General features: G+C 53.4%; 6 protein-coding genes across 6 annotated transcripts; 5 read left to right on the forward strand and 1 right to left on the reverse strand.

Moving 5' to 3' along the window:
* Nucleotides 1-108: 108 nt before the first annotated feature.
* Nucleotides 109-2555, reverse strand: SPSK_02254 (uncharacterized protein; the record flags this gene model as incomplete). The annotated part of the gene is made up of 5 exons (XM_016729127.1): nucleotides 109-350; nucleotides 528-727; nucleotides 786-964; nucleotides 1022-2240; nucleotides 2509-2555. 5 exons carry the CDS (start codon nucleotides 2553-2555, stop codon nucleotides 109-111), a joined length of 1887 nt encoding a protein of 628 aa, XP_016589451.1.
* Nucleotides 2556-5565: 3010 nt separating this feature from the next.
* On the forward strand, nucleotides 5566-7200 carry SPSK_02426 (lysine 2,3-aminomutase; the record flags this gene model as incomplete). The annotated part of the gene is made up of 3 exons (XM_016729298.1): nucleotides 5566-5808; nucleotides 5891-6260; nucleotides 6344-7200. The coding sequence occupies 3 exons, from the start codon at nucleotides 5566-5568 to the stop codon at nucleotides 7198-7200; spliced, it is 1470 nt and encodes a 489-aa protein (XP_016589452.1).
* A 2270-nt stretch (nucleotides 7201-9470) lies between these two features.
* On the forward strand, nucleotides 9471-9854 carry SPSK_02834 (uncharacterized protein; the record flags this gene model as incomplete). The annotated part of the gene is made up of 2 exons (XM_016729697.1): nucleotides 9471-9564; nucleotides 9697-9854. 2 exons carry the CDS (start codon nucleotides 9471-9473, stop codon nucleotides 9852-9854), a joined length of 252 nt encoding a protein of 83 aa, XP_016589453.1.
* A 1959-nt stretch (nucleotides 9855-11813) lies between these two features.
* Nucleotides 11814-12077, forward strand: SPSK_10489 (uncharacterized protein; the record flags this gene model as incomplete). The annotated part of the gene is made up of 1 exon (XM_016736883.1): nucleotides 11814-12077. One exon carries the CDS (start codon nucleotides 11814-11816, stop codon nucleotides 12075-12077), a length of 264 nt encoding a protein of 87 aa, XP_016589454.1.
* Nucleotides 12078-12818: 741 nt separating this feature from the next.
* Nucleotides 12819-14432, forward strand: SPSK_02436 (uncharacterized protein; the record flags this gene model as incomplete). Its single annotated transcript, XM_016729308.1, has 2 exons — nucleotides 12819-14381; nucleotides 14409-14432. The coding sequence occupies 2 exons, from the start codon at nucleotides 12819-12821 to the stop codon at nucleotides 14430-14432; spliced, it is 1587 nt and encodes a 528-aa protein (XP_016589455.1).
* Nucleotides 14433-16034: 1602 nt separating this feature from the next.
* Nucleotides 16035-19559, forward strand: SPSK_02174 (uncharacterized protein; the record flags this gene model as incomplete). Its single annotated transcript, XM_016729050.1, has 2 exons — nucleotides 16035-16274; nucleotides 17427-19559. 2 exons carry the CDS (start codon nucleotides 16035-16037, stop codon nucleotides 19557-19559), a joined length of 2373 nt encoding a protein of 790 aa, XP_016589456.1.
* Nucleotides 19560-19850: the final 291 nt, after the last annotated feature.

The following is a 19850-nucleotide window of genomic DNA, read 5'->3' on the forward strand; positions in this document are numbered from 1 at the left end:
CCCCTGATGGTCCCGGTGAGGACAAGAGCGTTGTATCCGTAGGCCCAAGACCTGCACGATGGCGGTTTCGTTGTCATCGCACCATCGTCGACTCGAGAGACGTTTCTTTCACGAACGAGATTGTCTCGCCCGTAGTCTTTGGATGTCGCCCCGGCGGACGAGCAGACAGAGGACAAACGACACAACCAGCAGGACGCCCTGGAAGATGACACTGCATCGTGCACTGGTCTTTTCGATAAGAGCCTGACTGACGGGGTTGCCGATGAGAGTTGCAATACTGACAATGGCATAACAAGAACCTAGCCACTTTCCAAAACCGCGGCCATGGCAAAGGCGGCTTATGCATGTGGCTACAACGGGACACGAAGGGGAAAGAAAAGGAAAAGAAGGTCAGCTGCGTGTCTCACATTGTAATGGAACAATTGGGGAGGTTGAGCTGAGGCAAAGAAAAAAAGAAAGAAGAAAACGAAATAAATACGAGAAGACGGCCAACAATGGCATGAAGCCCACCTTCGCTGAGAACTCACCAGCCAAGGGTACAAAGGAACCAGTTCCTACGCCCATGAGAAACGCCACCAGATACAGGGCGGCTGTACTGTGGTCACCAAAGGGAACCCAAACCACAAAGATGGTGAGGATTGTGAGGGCTGTCATGGCAAGAGTCATGTTGAATGGGCCAAATCGGGTGGCGAGCCAAGAGGGAATGGTGCGGCCGGGGATGGCGCCGCTGGTTACGTTAGTGAGGCAATGGATAAAGCACCAGACGAAGTGCATCTGTGACTGACATGTTGTAGACCATTTGGAAGTAAAAGACGTCTCCCAGGCCTGTTCTTGAGGCAAAGTATGGCAAGGAGCCCCACTGCGTGAAGAGGACGAATTCGTATACTGGTAGAAGCGAGGCGTGAATGTTAGCTAGTGGGCAAAGAGAGAGCTGCAGAGATGGAGAGACGGAGAAAGAGCAGTACTGTCCATCACGACACAAATCTCTGCATCTCTGCAGTTTTGATGCACATAGACGCACAGCATCTGCATGTGCGTGGGAAGACCAACCAAAAACACATATGGTAAAAAGCCAAAAGCCTCGGTCGGTAAAATGGCTCAAGGAGCCCTTGTCTGCGTCCCAGAGAGCTGCATTGGCATACCAGGGAATCGTATGCGCAGGTGACAGTGTCTGTGACTGTGTCTGTGTCTGAGTTTGCATATCAGGCGGGTGGGCCGTGACGCAACTGCGTCGGAGAGGCAGGCCAGATCGTTCAAGGCGGTCTGCCTGTTCAATGGTCGTCGTTTCTGTCACAGTCATCTTGATCTCCATCGGCGGTGTTTGGAGAGGGCTTTTGTGCTTGAGCACCTGCTTTTTGAGTCCATCGAGTCCATTGGCGTCTTTCTCGGTCGCTAACTGGTGTGGTGATGAAGACGAAGGCCGTCGGCTTCCCCACACGACCAGGACGCATGCAATGAGCTCCATGGCACCGATGACGGACGATAGACAGAACATGGACACTTGCCAAGTGCTGGGCGCCGTCCGGGCCAGCAGCGCCCGCAACATAAGCGAGAAAAGAAGGCCACCGAGCGGAGCACCTGTCGAGACGACCCCTGTTGCGGCCGCGCTGTGCTTGAGGGTGGGGGACATTTCGAAAATGTGGTCAACGACCGTAAACGCGGCGACCGACGGCAGGGCGGAGGCAATTCCGGCAACCACCATGCACGCCATGAACTGGCCATAGATCGAGCACCACGCGAGGGCCAAAAAGGAAGCCCAGTACACAACACAATGCGGGGCGAGCAAAAGCAACAGGCCTCTGGTGGAAGACGACGACGAGGAGACCCGGTCCAGGACGATGCCGCTGAACAGGCCAAAAAAGCAGTTGAGAAAGCCCAGCAGCGAGCTGATCCAGGCAATGGCAGCATCGCTGTTTCCACCGTTGTAGTCTGCCAGCTGATGGGTTTCCCAGTAGACCTGGAAAAGGCCAAAGGCCGACATGAGACCATATGTAGGCATGGTCAAACAGACACATCCGACCACAGCAATCCAAGCAGACCAAGCTGAGTAGCTTGTAGAGGGGACAGAAGCAGAAGCTTCCATTGGCAGGGGACTCACCCCCTGAGCTGAACCATGGTCATTCAGCTTGCCATGTAGTGGATGGAGTGCCGGGTTGCCGAGAGGGCATAGCAGGTGAGGATTGGTGACGGCAACTGTCTGGTCCGTGTCGGTGGCTGTGTGCTCAGACGCGTCTTGAGGCCTAGAAAAACGTTGTCAGTGGATGGTGAGAACAGTGGGCGAAAAAAGAAAGCAAGATGCAGCTGTTTCATTTGGACGCATCCACGCAGCACCAAAACAGCGCCGTCGTGTGTCTATTATGGAATGCACCATCATTTATCCAGTCCTCCTATCCTTCTATCCATCTGTGATCCAGTAGTTTTATCCATTGGTATTATTCACACCCATGGTAGTGGAACAGCAAGCCTGCTAGGCGCGCATAAAGCGGAGAAAAAACAAACGAAACCTACCTGATGATGGTCAGGCCATCCTCGCCCGTGGACGACGAAGAGACCATGGCGGTCACGGTCCCGTGTAGCTCGAGGGACCTTCTCTGGAGCTCGAGGAGAGAAATGAAAAAGAATTCCCAGCGTGATGCTAGGAGAAGAGATGCCGTGTGGTGATGGGCAGATGGGCGTTGACTTTGGAAAGCAATCAGATAGTATGAAGTGAGTCCTTAGAGATACGTGGGCAGAGACAAAATGGGAGTAAACACTCGCTTTGTTTTGTCTCAATCCTGGTCCAGTCGAGTCAAAACACCGTTGAGTACGTTTCCTATTTTTTGGCCTTTTTTGCCTCTTCTTTTTGTCTCCTGCCTCGAGATGCCCGTTTAGGAAGTCAACATACGCAAACTATCAATGCCTTAAGCAGCCCACTTCTGTTCCCCATCGCACCTTCCCTTTGCACCGCTGCTTCTTTCCTTGTGTAACCATGGTCACCATCGCCGCGTCCGGCCGCGAAACCGCTCTTCCTCGCTGCTTCCCTTTTCTGCCGAGTATATTGGCTCTTCCCTTCTTCCTCCTGCGTTTGCGTCTGTCGAGAACCAACGGCATCTGCACGACGAAGATCATGACCAATGACATCTGTGTTTGCTGTCTCTCTCGTCTTCCTCTCTGCATTCGTCTTGGCACGTTTCCTCTTATTCTTTTCCCGTTTTGGCCCGGACGTCGTGGACCGTGCTTGCCTTCTGTTGGCCGGGGCTTCCTGCCCGAGAGGGACATGGGCTAGATGCGAGCAAAATAGGAGGAGAGACAGGGATGTATACGGGTGATAGCTTGCGTTCGTAGTGGTTTGACAGACAGACTTCCGTCTGCGTGCGTTGTTTTGTCTGAGGCCCCATTCTCTTTGTCAAGATGTCCTCTGGTGAGTGCTCTCGACCATCTCTGAATCCCCAAAGAGTGGCCAATACGAAGCGAGGCGAAAGTAAATAGATACGTCGACAGTCAAGTCGTCACACAACGTCTCCGTGGACCGGTTCAACTATTCGTCGAGGCCAATATAGGCGCCAACATGTGAACATTTCACCATGCAAGCTTGCGTTCCAATCCCTTTCCGTCGAATTTTGCTTCTGTCATCATTTGTAGGTGCAATTGCATCTGCATCTGCATCCCACCCAACCACGGTCTGTTGGTTCGACGTGGCAGGTCAATGATTCACACTGTGACCGTACTGCGGTCCGTTTGAATTGTTGCTATTAGTTCCGTTGTTCCCCGGACTGAGCCCCCCGAAACGTTGACTTGCTTGGCCTTTATAACTTTTATCTGTTTTCTTTTTTCCTCATGTTGTTCCCTTTTCACGTCGCACAACGTAGGCAAACATGTCCAATACTGCCCAGCGGAAGTGGAGATGTTGTGCGCGCACCAACAGAGAAAACCCACAGGACTGGGAACGTGACGCAACGCAACCTGCAGGACACGCAAAACGTCTTCCTGGATTTTGCGAACCCAGCCTCTTGCGTTTTTTTTTCTCTCGTATACTCGTACGATTGGAGGTTGCACTCGGGATTTCTGCGTACATTTGGCCGCATCATGGCTTTCATCACGGGATGCCCCCGACCGCATCTAGACCAAATTGCAAAGCCCCGTTTGCAAAATGACGGAGCGGCAGTCGCTCTCTAGTATGGTTTCCTTTTTGTCTGCCAATGCACGGCGTAGTCTCTGTCAGGAGCGTCACGAACGTCTGTGTACCTTTGACATTCATATGCCTCCCTCAAGTTGCCTCGCCCAGAAACCTGCATTTCGTATACAGGCGGCAACCGAGAAACAAAGAGTATTGGGAGAGGGGCATATAATGCTGCACAATGGCAAGTGAATGAAAACCAAAGAGGCAAGAAGAAAAGTGTCTTACAGTGAATGGTAGCCAATATTGAACAAAAAAAGCAGCTATGGAAATGAGAAGTACCGACCAATAGCAAGCGACCACCAACGACAACGACGACCAACAACCGATGATCACCATCCACGGCGATTGGACATTCAGCTCAGGCGCTGCACAACAACATGCACAAAGGTACGTACAAAGCCACGCAGTCCATACAGCCCATAAAGTCCATGAAGCCATGCAAGATCAAGTATCGCGGCATGTTCTCCCCCTGTTCGGACTACCTCGAGCAGTAGGGCAAGGGAGAGGGAGACATACAAACATGCATGGGCGGCGAGAGTGATATGCAAAAGTTGCAGACAGTAGACCACATCCTCAGCATGTCACTTTTCTGTGACGTGCCCTCATGCTCCCACGCCCCCCAGTCCCCATGCCCGAGGATGCAGTCTGCCATGTAGGTGAGTAGACAAAAGGCACAAAAAAGAAGCCGGGAACGTCGAGGATCGACAACGAGACCTGAACGTCTGTCTTTTGCAACGGCTGCTCTGTAGTTGAAGCTGTCCGCCATCGTAGAGTGCTAGGCGAGACTTCTTTGATGCCCGCACATTCCCTCGTCCTCGTCCTCGACCTCGACCGTTTGCATCTCTGGTCTACTCTCACCTTCCTGTCGCCTTTGTCTCACTTTCTTCTCTTTCTCTCAGGCAACAGTTTGGTGGAGGCTTTGGTGCACCTTTGCAGGTCCGTCGAGGAAGGTAGACTGTTTACACCCGAAGCGATCAAGAACAGGAAAGAGCGATGCACAAAATAAATGTCGCCGTCCAGATGCTCCAGCAACCAAAACATTGCAAAGCCATATGTGACGGTAGCTCCTGCCCTGTCCGTCCCTCCCTCTCTACCCTTCCTTCCTCTTCTGACTTCTGTTGCTCTTGCCTATTCTTCCCTGTTTTCTATTTCTTGCCCTCTTCCCTTTTTTGTCTTCCAAGCTGTTCTCTCTGTCGGCATTCCTTCTTCTTAATTTCTTTTCTCGTTCTCTCTGCTTTGCCTCTTTTCCCATCAGCACGTTCTCTCTACATCTCTACATCTACTCAACATCGTTACCCAGCGTCATTACGCATCATCGTTATATATCCTTTCTCTTTCGTACCTCTCTTTCATCGTTCACCACGCTCGCTGTCAATTTGAACAGCTCCCGGCTGTTTTCCGGACGCATGGCTGCACCCGTGAAGAGCATCACGATCGCACGTACTGTTGCCACACTGCCTCCTCGCATGGCACCCATGGTACCCGCTGCGGCTGCTCAGCAGACCCAGAACGAGGACAAGGACACACCCATTGTTCAGGAGGCCGGCATGGGTCCCGTCGATGCCACGCCCTCTCGGGACCAGTTCTGGCGCAAGATTCCCGTCTGGAAGGACGTGTCTACGGACGAGTTCCTCTCGTACAAGTGGGGAGTCCGTGTAGCCTCCCTATTTTGTTTTCCGTTCCTGTACCTCCTTGTTCTGCACGCACGCTGACTGCCTACGACTCCCACAGATCAAGAACACGGTCCAGGGTGAGCTCAAGCTCGCTCGCTTCCTCGAGCAGGTGCTCCCCGACGAGATCCCCATGACCGACGTGGCCAATGGCGACTCTGGCAAGCTCGTTCAGACCCGCGACGCGCTCGTCACGGACGTCGTCGACGGCATCAAGACCGCGACCATGTCGACGCGCATGACGCCTTACATTCTCAGCCGCATCAACTGGGCCGATCCGCGCAATGACCCCGTGTTCCGTCAGTTCATTCCCGTCAAATCCCACATGCTGCCTGACCACCCCAAGCTGGCGCTGGACTCGCTGCACGAGCATGCCGACTCGCCCGTGAGCGGCCTCGTTCATCGTTACAACGACAAGGCTCTGTTCCTGCGTAAGATGTCCCTTTCTTTCTTTCTTTCTTTCTTTCTTAAATCCCCTATATGTCCTCACCTTGTGCACGACGCTGACCAACAGCCACGTCGGTCTGCCCGACTTACTGCATGTTCTGCACGCGCTCCTATGCCGTGGGAGCCGACACGGACTCGGTGAAGAAGGCGTCCATGAAGCCCACCAAGACTCGCTGGGAAGAGGCTCTTGCTTATGTTGAGCGTACCCCTCAGCTTCAAGACATTGTCGTCTCCGGCGGCGATGCCTACTATCTGCAGCCCGAGCAGCTGGCCTACATCGGCCAGCGCCTGATTGCCATGCCCAACATCAAGCGCTTCCGCTTCGCGTCCAAGGGCTTGGCCGTCGCCCCAGCGCGCATCCTGGACGACCAAGACTCTTGGTTCCAGGCTCTCAAGTTTGTGGCCGACGAGGCCCGCAAGGCCGGCAAGGCCATGGCGCTGCACACCCACTTCAACCACCCACACGAGATCTCCTGGGTGTCCGAGCTGGCGGCCCGCCGCCTCTTTGAATCCGGCATCATGGTCCGCAACCAGACCGTTCTTATGCGCGGCGTCAACGACGACACGGCCACCATGTCGGCGCTGATCCGCAACCTCGCCGACAACAACATTTTCCCCTACTATGTCTACCAGTGTGACATGGTCGAGAAGGTTGAGCACCTCCGCACGCCGCTCCAGACCATCCTGGATCTCGAGGCTCAGATCCGCGGTTCCATTGCGGGCTTCATGATGCCCCAGTTTGTCGTTGACCTGCCCGGCGGCGGTGGCAAGCGTCTGGCGTGCTCGCACCTCTCGTACGACCGCACCACCGGCGTGTCGCGCTTCATGGCCCCTGCCGTGACGGGCCGGGACAAGGAAAACAAAGTCTACGAGTACTACGACCCCGTGGACGCGGTTGTTGCGCCCAACGCTGGTGATCAGTGATGACGAAGAACAGTCTCTACTATACCAACAACAGCACGGGCACGTTTGCACACCGAAGGGAGCGAATGGAGCGGAATTTGGATTTTTTTGGGCCAGCACCATGGTATGGGGTACGTGAATGGATATGGAAAATTCAACACAAGGAACGAACTGGCCTTGGAAGGGTCTGAAATCTGGATCTGAGTTTGAATCTGAGTCTGAATCTGGACATCTGGACATCTGCAAATATGGCGGCATTGTATGGAGAGGAAAATATGTACGTACGATATGTACGACGGCTTTGCGAGTTAATGTTCAGGATGTGGTATCACGGTCGAGAAAGACCCATCATCTGGCAGGGAGGATATAGCCTGAACAAATACTAAAATCAAACAAGACACAAAAGTCACAGTAAACAAAAACTTGGCTTCAATACGACGCTACTTCGTAGTATGTCGTGGAGAGTTGACACTCGGGTCCCGGTGATAAGTAATAATGTGTGTTTGAATTCGAGGACACCAGTTCCTGTATCAATAACCATAAGGAAAGCTGAGGACGTGCTACGTTATCTAGCCTAATGAGTCGAGCAGGTAAGAAGTCCGGGAGCTGCGCGGCAAGTAAGAGAACGCCGACAGATCTTGATCTAGTTCTCGGACCGTTGTCATTGTTAGAACTGGACAGAGTCTCCAAGACAATGTCGTACTTCGTAGTCAATGTCAAAAGCAAGGTCAAGATACCGCCGGAAATGGAGACTCTCCGACGACAAAAGGATAAGCAACCTAAAAGACTGAAAGAAGTATCAAATAACGCACCAAAAAGAACAATACAGGAATAGAAAATCATCAGTGCGTGCAGTGGTGCAACGTGCTCATACTAAAATAAAAAATAAAAATAAAATAAAAACTACCAGTGGCCCCAACCGCCTCTTCCCGCCCTGTGCGCTCGCTAAGCTCCACCCGAACCAGTCGATCCAAACGATGGCGGTTGTACTACTTGTCGCTGTGTACAAAGTGATCTCCCCGTTGATGAATCTTTTCTCTGCGACAGCATGGGAGGCGGCATCAGGCGCTTTCGACGGCTGTGTTGTACTAGCCGATCACTGTCGTCGCCGTCGGTAGGTGTGGTGTCATTGAGAAACGTGGGCTACTCAATGTTGTACTTGCTCCGGGAATGTAAACGTGTGCTGTGATTTTACGTATTAGATTTCGGCATCGAGCGGCTACCTCCTCTGGCCCCTGTCTGCTGAGTAGATCCTGTTATCTCTTTTCTCAAAATGAAATGACTTGGCATGCCCCAGAGTGGCTAGTGAACAAAAGAACGCAACAAGGAACCCTGAAGGAAACACAGAAGACACTTGATAGGAATAGGAACAGGAGTGGTAAAAGGCGAGGAAGCCGAGGGCACAGAAGTCAGGACGGTATTCAAATGTGATAAATATGATAGATGACAGTCGAAATCACATTGTGACAGTGTGAACAGAAAAAAATCCGCAGCAGATCGTTGCCGTTCCCGGGAAAGATTGGCGGGTTACCGGGGTCACCGGGGTTCTAACCTCGCTGCCTAGTGACCTTCATCGTACGGGCGGCGCCTGGCGTTGTGACGCTGTACATGTTGCCGCCGTGTCCGCAATGTGCTCCCATCGGCCAGGATGACGAATGCCAGGGGCAGTATACAAGGGCAGTATCCAGTGGAACTAAAGAAATGAGGAGAAAAGGAAAAGAGAAAGAAAAAAACGAACAAGAAGAAAAGAAGAAAGAAAAATGACGAAAGCGCGCGTCAAACGGGCGAGATAAAGTGAATAATACCAGACAAAGGTAATATGACGAACGGAGGACTTCGTCCGCGAGTCCTCGAGGTTGTAGTCGGCAGGGCCACAAGGCAGTCTGACCGTCTGGCGTTGTTCCTTGGCGCTTCCGACGAATTTTGTTGCCCACTGAGCCACCCTCTAGTTCTCGCACAGATGATCATAAAAGAGGGTCTTTTTGGTGTCGAGGGCGCTTCTGTGGCCGGCGGAAGCGGGATGCTGACTTTGTTTCTATTTTCAACCGTCTGGTGCGGTTACTCACTCGCCCCCCTTCTTCACGGCACGGACTCGGTACGGTACGTTGACGCTGAACACGCGTCGCACCACCAGACGACAATATGGACGACACTGTGAATGCACGTCTTCGATATCGACGGACGGCCGAGACTGACGCGTTCCCGTTTGTTCCACCTCCTTCTTTTGCAACGTCCTCGGTTGGTACAGCGTCCCATATGCACCTGCAGCCACAATCCACAGTCTTCACCATATGCATGCACTCCTGGACCAGTGCTACAAAATGCAGGCCTTGGACTCGCAGCTCGACCGGCAGACGGGGTTTTGCGGCACAGAGCACATAGGATGTAAGTGCAACGCCACGCAGCTCAGAAGGAAGAAGCAGAGGGACGAAGGAAGGTGGAGAAGAAAAGGACGACGACGAAACTGTACGACGTATGCAGTGCCCCCCAGATGAAGTGTTTAGCGTCTCGTACCAGCTCGAGTTGTGCTCTCGATGCTGATCTCGCTACAAACCAAGGACGATTTCCACATTCACATTGAAGCTATGAAAAGTGAAGGCGATTCGACAACGTTCGACACTCTCCTGCTCCGCACAAACAGCTCGGATATGGCGGTGGACGACTTGTCATTCTAATAAAAAAGCAAGCGGAGATTTCTCTCAGGGCCCCATGGCAATTTTGCATCTCCCGCCTTTTGCTCGCGTACGGAGCATTTTAACGTCGTATTTTACGGTTGCCATTTTCTGTTGAGAGGTTAATCCTGGGCAGAGGCTAGCTGGGATTTAGTTCACATACGTAGGATGTCGGTTGGCGCCCCAAATCCAAAAGTCAATAACCACCATTTGCTTGCCGGGCATGGGGCCAGGCCTGTCAACAATATGCCTGCAAGGTCCCGCACACAATACGACACTGTAAATTTGTTAATATCGCTGGGGCAAAGAGAAAACGAGCCTGGCCAAAATAAAACGGTCTTCATTGCACGGTTAATTGTTTGAAGACGCAAATACTGTGCAAGGACAACAAATTGAAGGCACTGCGAGACGACGATCATGTCAAAAGAGGTAAAAAGGACGGGCATCAAAAAGGGACACCAGGACGTGACCAGGCAGACAACAGTGTTCAATGAACAGTGAGAGTTGACCAGTTTGAGACAAGTCAGACAAGGGCAGACCGCGTACCGGGGCCCTGGCATTCCCAAAAAAGGTCATCTACACGGTAATCAACGAGCTGCCGATCGTGGTGCAGAAGAGGAAAGGCTTTCTGTCTGGGGTATGAAAAGAGGCGGAGGCCGGGGCAGGCGAAAGAAAAAAGTGTAGAGAGTGGAGAGAGGAGAATACACGACAATGGACGAGGTGAAAGGCAACAAGGAGAAAGGAAACGGAGACCAGAAAGCACAGTCACGTTGCTTAATGTTTTTTACGGCGTACGGGGTGTGTTTCTGTCGATGGATGTCGAATGTCGTATGTCGTACATTGTGTTTTGGAGACAGAAGCGGCGAGACGGTTAGAAGGTAGAAAATCAAAAATAGACAGCTCGTTTCAGGTTGGCTCTGCCGAGACCAGGTCGAAGAGCTAAAATAGATTAACACCAGAGGGCGGGACCGCGACTACGATGTATGTAATAATACTTTGTAAGTGCGCACGCTTAAAAAGCTCCTGTAGCTTTTAGCTTGTCGTGACTTTCAAAACAGCTCACCATAATTCGTAAACACACAAAAAAAGAAAAGGAACGCAGATCGTTCACCGGTTAGGCAATGGCTTCAGACTTGTGAATAGGAGAAGTGGAAGAAGCAGTCTCCGGCTGATACGAGCAGGAAGACCCTTTTCCCAGATATCCTGAGGTAATTGCTTTCCATGTCTCGCTCTCACACATGGTCATTTCCGGAGTTTGTCTTCTTGTTCCACCGTCTCATGTGTGTCCTGCGTGTCTCGCCTTGTCCCTCGTGGATGTGTCTCGCTATCGTGTCTTAGTTTGCGTTCCTTTTTTTTTCTTCTGTTTCAACTGTTGCTTTTCTTTAGGTTCTTCCTTTTCGTCCCCTTTCTTGACCCATCTACACAAGTACAACTATCTCAACCACGACAGCCAGATTCTCGAAAATGGAAAGTAAAAAAACGTAAAAGTATGTTGTATACCAACAAAGTAAAGAAAGGACGGCTCAGACGCCTTTTAGCAGCCACCACAATATAATTATGCAAATGGCCAATGCGCAGGCGCATCAAATGCTGTACAAGACTCTCAGTGGCCGCCGGATACCTACCGAGCTGCCGCCTTCCAGCAAAGCAGGGTCATGGCGTCGTGGTCAGTCAACAGCAGCGACATCGCATATTGCCATCCATGGTGCACTCGCTTTGAACACTCTGTTAATAGATTGCATTGGCAGTTATAACGTTTTAATCTAGTGCTTTCCTTCACTCTCCTGTAGGCTCTTGCCGTATTTGCTGACTATGTAGCAAGGAAGGTGCCATCTATGGTCGCTGCCGTTATTTATTGCTGGTGTCCGAGCGACGATAGCCAAACACGGCAGGAACGACAGCTTCGTGCGATCTGCTCTTGCCTCACGATATTCCACACTCTTCCTTCCCCTGCAAGTTGCAATGCTGCTCCTTCCCCTTCTCAGCGTATTACGGAGTACAGAGCACACGTGTATGGAGCGTGCCTTCCCTCGCTGTACACAGACACGTTGCACAACAGGAAAGAAGGAGAAAAACAAAACAGAGAGGGAAAAATCCTGGGACGCCCACAAAAACGGCGATCCCTCTCTCCTTGTCGAGAAAACAAGAGGCAACGAAGCAAACATCCTGGACATAAGCAAATGGCCAGAGATGATGAAGAAGGACGACAAGAACGAAACAGATTAAAACCTCTGCGCCGCCCACGTTGCGCCCTCGTGTCCTACTACCAAACTTTCCCTGTCTCTGGTTCACGTTTCTGTCTCTTTTTTCTCTTCTGTTCTTCTGTTCTTTTGTTCTTTTCTTCTTTTGATCTTCACCAGCGTCCATTCGCCCTGCAGGCCCACCGCCAATAACACGTACCGACAATACGACGTACGCACGCATACACCGACACGACCGTCGACTAAACGACCATCCACGGATATCTTACTGTCAAGCCACAATTGCCCCTGAGCAACAACGCAGAAAATACACAGTGCCCCTGGACTTTGCTTCTACTGTTTACCAGCAGTGTCCCCAGATGATCGTCGACAATCGACGAAACAAAGCGAAACAATACGACTGACGACGGGCATTGAAACCATAATATTGGAAACGGAAATTACCGTGCGTCCAAACAGACGAAGAACCCAACAGGACGATTTTAGAACACTTTGTACGGGCAAACACAACCCACGCGAGAAGCTGCCTTCTGCGCACACCGAGCACCATCACGTCCACACTCCAGACCCTGGTCAGTTCCGTTGTTCGCTACCCGCTTGTTTTGCAGGCTGGCCCCATTTTTCACCAGGCGGTTAAGGACGCAAGACGAAAAAGGGAGTTGGGGTGAAGAGCAGGGAGACGGGGCAGTTTGAAAGGCAAAGGGGATATTAATCACAACACTGCTAACGAATATGCCAAACCAGTAGATAACAGCAGCAGACAATTATGCCTGCGCTCGAGCACCACAACGGCCAGTTCGTTGCGTCTGATGTTAACTGTTGTTCCGTGCTGAAGATGGGCGCCGATGCCGTCGAAATAGTTGAAGCCGTTGAAGCCGCCGAGGCCTTTGCCGCCATTAAAACGTCTACAATCACCACCGGCACAGGCACCATCGCCAAGACCACCGGAGCGAGCTGGATTGCCGCTGACAGGATTCCCACTACTGGCACTGACAGCAGCTACAGGGCTGCCACTGCAACCTCAACCGGAATCACAACCATCACCACTGACGCGCCAACCAGTGGCACTGGGGTTGACGCTGCCAGGGTCCAGATTGAGGACCCTGGTAACAATTCTGGGTCCGCGCTAACCAACACCAACACTTGCGGAGGCAACATTTGCAACACAAGCTCAAGTTCAAGCTCAAGCACAGCGACCGGGGATGCCTCGTTATGTTCATCGCCTGCTCTGGATTCTGCTTGTCCTGTGTCTGTAGCTTCTTTGCCCTCTTTGCCATTGGCATTGCCATTGTCGCCTCTTGCTTTCCCTTCGACATCTGCTTCTGCTCCCCTTCTTCGTCCCACGTCAGCCTCCGCTTCCTCGTCTACCTTTATACTTTCCAAAGCACCTCCACCAAAGAAATACGCACGTATTCCTCCTCCCATCGAGATCGGCGGCAAGCTTCGCAACAGTACTGCCTTTTTGCTGTCACCCTCGCCTCCTCAGTCTGCCCTCCTCTCTCCTTCCTCGGGCACGCTGTTTTCGACACCCTCCACATCCTCTCTTCAGTCGCCCTTCTCCTCTCTTTTCAACAACACGGTGTCTGCTCCAGATACACGGGCCTCTTCGTCTTCCTCACGCACACTCACGACGACGGCCATTGGCTCTCACACTGACGACGACGACACTAACAACAGCAGCGGCGGCAGGAGCAGGACCAACAACGACGACACCGCCTCGACCTGCTTCCACGGAGCATCTGAGTCGGTTTCAAACCCCACATCGCCAACTTTGACAGTTTGGCCCGGCCACCACGATACCGACAGTGACAACCACGCCAGCCAGCTTATTGGGCCTGTCCGCTGTCGCTCTTTGTCCGCCGGTCATAGCAGCATGACTATGACGGCCACCGCTGCTACACGGAACGCAACTGCAAGCGACAACTGCGACCACAACCACGGCCACTTTCTCAGCGCCAGCTTCGACGGGACGGCTGCCGGGCGCATGAACACTGCCCGGACGAGCAGCAGCAGCCACGGCAACGGCAATCGGAAGAGCAACAGCAGCAACAGCCGCTGGCGTCCGACCTCTGCAAAGAGTGCACGAAGCGCCGAACGGGTTCGTAGACGGTCGCCGAGCCCGCTGTTCAACCCGTTTGCCCGCGTTTCCCGCCACCGACACGACGACACCCGCGACGACAACAACAACAACACCGACAGCATGCTTGCCAGCACAAGCAACGGGCGCCAGCCTACTTACAACCGGCGGGGCTCCTTGTCCTCTGGTGCAGCACCGCCGCCATTGACTCGTGAAGAGTTTGAGGCTCTTCCCGTGGCCATTCAACGAAAGGTAAGTTGATGATGCTGTTTTCTGCAGCTCGCTCAGATCGATCCGACGTAGCAAGCAAAGAAAGAAAGAAGCAAGTGCGAGACGAATCACAAACCATGAAAAGGCGGCACTCTCAGCCTTCAGCCCTTTAGCCTTCAGCCCTCCAGCCGTTCACATCGGGGTTGATGAGGCTCCACCCGCCCGTTTTCCTTTTTTTTTCTGTTGTTTCTTCAAATTCCTTTTTTGATCGTGTTCATCGCGTTCGTCCCTTTTCTTTTCGCGTCTCCACGTCTTCGCCATTGTTGTGACGCATCACATTGTACTGCTGGCAACGTTGGCGCCCGCCATCCAATCCCATCCAATCAACACGCATCCCCGACTGCCCATTGGCCAGCTTTGGGGCATTGCAAGCACTCGCTTGCAGACATGGATCTCCATGGGCACCCTCGTCACATCGCGCCTTTTGGGCCTTCCTTCATGTCCCCCCATTTTTGCTTGGTTCATTACCTGTCAGCTGGGCGGCAATCGGGCAGTGCCACGATCCAATGAGAGTTTGTTGATGGCCCCCAACCACACTTTTGAACCCTTTTGCGACTGCACAGCAAATGCATGCATTATCACAACCGCTGAAGAGCGAAATGAGAGTGAGAATTGCGGGTGAGAAAAAGACAGATGAGAAGCGAAAAGGGAAAGCACCAAAGAGACGGCAGGGCTGAAATGAAAGCCATCTCACGCTCTGGCCAATGTCAGTCGAGAAATAGACAGTTGGACGTCGGCCAACGGCGAGTCGAGATGAGACGAACGGTAGGAACACGGACAACACGACAAGACCGGCAACGACAAGAGCTGTGCCCGAAACGGCAATCCAGCTGGGGGCGTTACTCGCATTGTGCATGCGAAGCGCCACACAGTTGCCTGACTGGGACAGTTGAGGTTGCGAGAAAAGTGAAGAGAGACGAAAGAGGACATGGACGAGAAAAGAAGACTGAGAAGGTGGCCAGTGGCCGCTTGAAAGAGATGTCGTCTTTTCGCGGCCGCCTTTCCTTTTTCATCCACGTCGACATCCACGGCGCCGCCACATCTCCGCACGAACGTGCCTGTTTGCTTTTCTGTTCGTCTGTCCGTTCACGTTTTCTTTTATTTTTCCTTCGTTCGGTCCTTTGTGTGTCCGGAGTCTCTCCATCCTATTCATGTCTCGCAATTGCTTGCCCTGTGCCGGCCTCTTGCGGGGCTTTTGCCTCCTCTACTGCATGTCTCGCTCGGTCTGGCGCTATCTCGCGTCTTTTGTTCATCCCGCGCATCATCCATTGCACATCACATCCCATACTCTGCACTCGCACTCTGCCCTCTGCACATCATTTTCGTCCGCTGTATTGCCTGCTATGCGGTCACTTCTCCCTTGGGCGGGACTGAGAAAAAGTCCAAATATGAGGGTGGGGGGACCAAAGAGTCTGGCGGTGTGTTGTTCGGGAACCGACGATCATTACCTGCCATCAACGACCAGCTTGACAAGGTATGCGCTGGCTTTGGGTTGCAAGCGTGTGTGACTTGCGAGAATTTCCTCGCTGGGATTTCTTTTCTTCTTTTTTGTCTTATATGTTTTTTTTGTTCTGCTTATTTTTTTTTTCTTATTTTTTTGTCTCGTTTTGTCACATCATTTTTCTCCCACACCACATGCAAGGCCCACGCAAATCACCCCCCAACGTACCGCTGAATGGCCTGGCCCAAGCAAGAACAGGTGCGTTAGGGCGTCTTGGGACCCAGCGACCTGCATATGCAGTGGTCGGGGGTGATGCATTGGTGGGTGGCTTTTGGCGCAGCCAGGTGCAGCTTGGAGTTTGGTGCATTGCAGGCTCCGTCTGGGCTACCAGTGAAGCGCTGCAGCGCCTGTGCGTGCACTGCATCGCTCTAACTGTATGTACCTGAGCTGCGATGACAGGGACCTGAAAACTGCCTGAACTGGCACCTGGGCCCTTGCCCCTTTTTGCTCACTGCCCCTTATCCGCGCTCCACTTTTTGCCCATTGTCCTTTTGCTCTTTTCCTCTTTGGCCAAAGCAAGCCAGGCTTCCTCTCCACGTCGGCGGACGTTGCTCTCCTTTCTGCGAGAGCTCTCTCTCTCTCGTTCCTTTCACTTGCTTTTGACCGTCCTTTTCCTCGTCCTTTTTCTTGTCACTCCATGCCAGCTCGCCTCCGACTCTCTCCTCTGGGCTTTCTTTTATTGTCTTTTGTTCCGTGGAGGTTCCTTTTGTGTCGATCTCCCTCGCCTTTGCGGACATCATCATCACAAAACCTCTCGTCTTTCTCCTTGCTCCTTTCTCCTCCTGTCTCTTCCTTTCTCTCCCCATTACGCCTCTCCACCGCTTGCTTTCCTTTTTCTATCCACTCCCCATATAGCACGCGTATTTCCTCGGTCAGTTCTCGACGAAATTGCATTCTCGTATCTTTCTCCAACCAACACCGGCCACACCGTCTCTGCCCCCTCTTGTCCACTCTGGTCTCTTCTCGTTCCTGCATGACCACCAACCACCACGTTTGCTGCGACTTACCTGCCAGATACAGGTACGCCGCCGCAGCCAGAGTTCTCACGCCTTTCCTGTCCACATAATACCTCGCCAATTCCCACCGCGTCCCTACTAGCCGTTCGTATTTTGATTTTGATTCTCGTCTTATATATTTCTGTCGGGGCCTTTCTCCTATTTCTGTGTCATATTATTCCCACGCCAGCCAGCCGACGGCCTCTCGTTGGCGTTGTGTTTATTTGTCCCTAGATTCGTGCAAGTACACAACAGCTCCATATTACCATCCCTCTCGGCCATTCTCTCTCCCTCCATTCCATCGTCCCGTTGTCCCACTTGGACCTGATCACACACTTTCCAGCGTGCTTTCTTTCTTTCTTTTTTACTTCTCTTCTTTTATTCTTCTCATTTTCCTCCGTTGTCTTTCTATTTTGATTCCTCTTTTATTCCATCTGCTTGCTACTGTCGTCGATCTGCTTTACTACGTTACCATCCCGTCTTCCATTCCAAACAAAACACTAAACAATCCTTTTTCTCCCTTCTTAACAGTACTTCTCCACACTCGAACGTCTTCGCTTTGCGCAGGGGTCTGGCGCCATCGACGGCATATATCAGCACTACGACGCCATCTCCGTGCAAAACATCCAGCGCCGCAGAGCTCGCCAGGACCGCATCGCCTCGGACAACATCACCACCCGTCTCCGCAAGCGTTCTCTGCGTCTCGAGTCGTCACCTCTGCTGTCCACCAACAGCTACTTCAGCGGCAACAAGAACGGCCCCTCGCCCGCCATTGGTGACGCCGTCGCAGACACCCTCTTCTACGCCAACTTGCCTGACAAGATCAAGAAGCGCGAGTTCTCCCGTGAGGAGCGGCTTGTCCTCGCCGGCCAGCTCCACGCCAGCGTCATCCTCGACGCCGCCGACGAGGCCATCTACAAGATTGGCCGCCGCGCGAGCATCACCCACCGCCTCATTGCCCCGGACATCACTGTGGACACGCCCACCGCCACCTCGTTCCGCCGCAGCATGGAGACTATGCGGTCCGTCGAGTCCATGGAGACCATGGAGACCATGCACAGCACGAGCGATCCCCGGCTTGCTCCAGGCCGGCGAAACCCCCTCGGCCTCAACAACGACGCCGCTGCCAAGCGCATCAGCGGCGTGCCCGAGTCCTTTTACGACAGCTTTCGCTGGCTGGAAGACGAGGACGACCTGGACCTGCGCCTCTTCCTCGACGACTACCACGCCAACCTGCGCGACGCCCTACCCTCGCCCAGCAAAGCGCGCCGCCCATCGCTGCGTCGCCACCTTTCCATTTCCAAGAAGCCCTTTGGCCGCCCGCTGCCCACGTCCGCCTCGACAGGCAGCAATCTTCTGGGCGCGGGTGTTGGGAAGGGCAGCAGCAGCAACATCAGCAACAGCCGCCCTGCCACAAAGGACGACGCTGCCTCGACGCGGACAGCCAGGTCACCCAGCATGAGCAACAGCAACGGCAGGACCACACCCTTCCCTACCGTACCCTCGAGCACGTTTTCCTCGCCCACCCGTCCTGGCTCGCACGTTCGCCGGAAATCACGGACGCTGTCTCTCATCACGCCGAGACAACACGCCGCCCACGACTCCATCTCCAGCATCGACCCAGGCGCCGCACACTACCAGGACCCCGAGGCCCGTCTCAAGCTGCGCGTCTACTTGGCCTCACCGCAAAAGTTTGACGAGGCCATTGAGTTTGGCTTCCCCTCGACCGACGTGCTGTCGTCGATGCCTTCCATGGCCGGCATGTCCATGGCCGGCGGCTCGCCGCCCCTGGGCTCGTCGTCCATCCTGTCGTCCACGTCCACCAAGGGCAATCGCGTTTCCACCGCTCCGACAGCCATCGAGAAACGGCATATGCGCCGTGGTACGCGGCAGAGCACCTCGGACGGCACCATGCGGACGTTCCTAGCCGATGAGGACGATGACGAAAACGACAACGCCAACGAGAACGCCAACGAAAACGGAAACACGGCCACTGAAGACGACGACATGACCAAGCTCGACAGCGACCAGGCATCCGTGCCCGACCCGGAATCCCCCAAGACGCCAAACCTGACGCACGACAGTGACCTTGTCGGCGGCATCGGCAGCCGGAAAACCTCGTCCTCGGCGTTCCGCCCGTACCGTATCTCCTCTTCCGCCGACGCGCCACAATCGACCGGCCACCGGCCAACCGACAGCTACGCTCAGGTGCCTGCGTCGTCTCGCGAGATGACGCTGCGTATGACCCTGACGCGCCTGGACCTGCGCGCTGGCGAGGACGAAATTTATGGCTGGCAGCAGCAGAAGAAGCAGTACCACGTGCACCACCAGAGCAGCAGCCACAACCACCTGCAGGGCCCCAACCACCTCCGCAAATCGTCAAACGCCACGGCCCTCCCGGGCGCTGTGGGGCCGTATTACCCATCGGCGCGCAACGATTCCCTTCGTCTGCCGTCCTCCACTACGACGACGACGACCACCACCACCACCACCACAACGACATCGACATCAACGTGCGACAACTCGATCACGTACCTTGGTGCCGGTGCGGTCAGCCGGCCCAAGGCAAGCATCGAGGACGTCTTTGCCGGCATCGACCATTGGGAGGCCGACCAGGACAAGGGCGTCATGAAGCGCTTTTGGAATCGGGTGCGGCGGTCTTAGAGACGCCTCCGCCGCCCATCGCCCTGGCCGAATCCCTTGCTTACTTTGGAGCAGCAGTTCCTCCCCACTCTATTTTCCACTCTTCCGCCCCCTGCTCTATAGAGTGCGACATGCGTGCTTGCCATTCTTATTTTACTTGGATTTCGCTTCGTTTATCATTTTGTGTTGCATCATACCATTTCTTTGTATCGTTTTAGTCTTTCTTCGTCCAATTCGTAAGGGTCTCTTTGTATTCTTTTATTCTCATTTTTATTTCTTTTCTTTCCGTTTCGTTCAGATATCAACATTAGC

Source organism: Sporothrix schenckii (genome assembly GCF_000961545.1).
Source record: "Sporothrix schenckii 1099-18 chromosome Unknown Cont43, whole genome shotgun sequence".
Taxonomy (NCBI): domain Eukaryota; kingdom Fungi; phylum Ascomycota; class Sordariomycetes; order Ophiostomatales; family Ophiostomataceae; genus Sporothrix; species Sporothrix schenckii.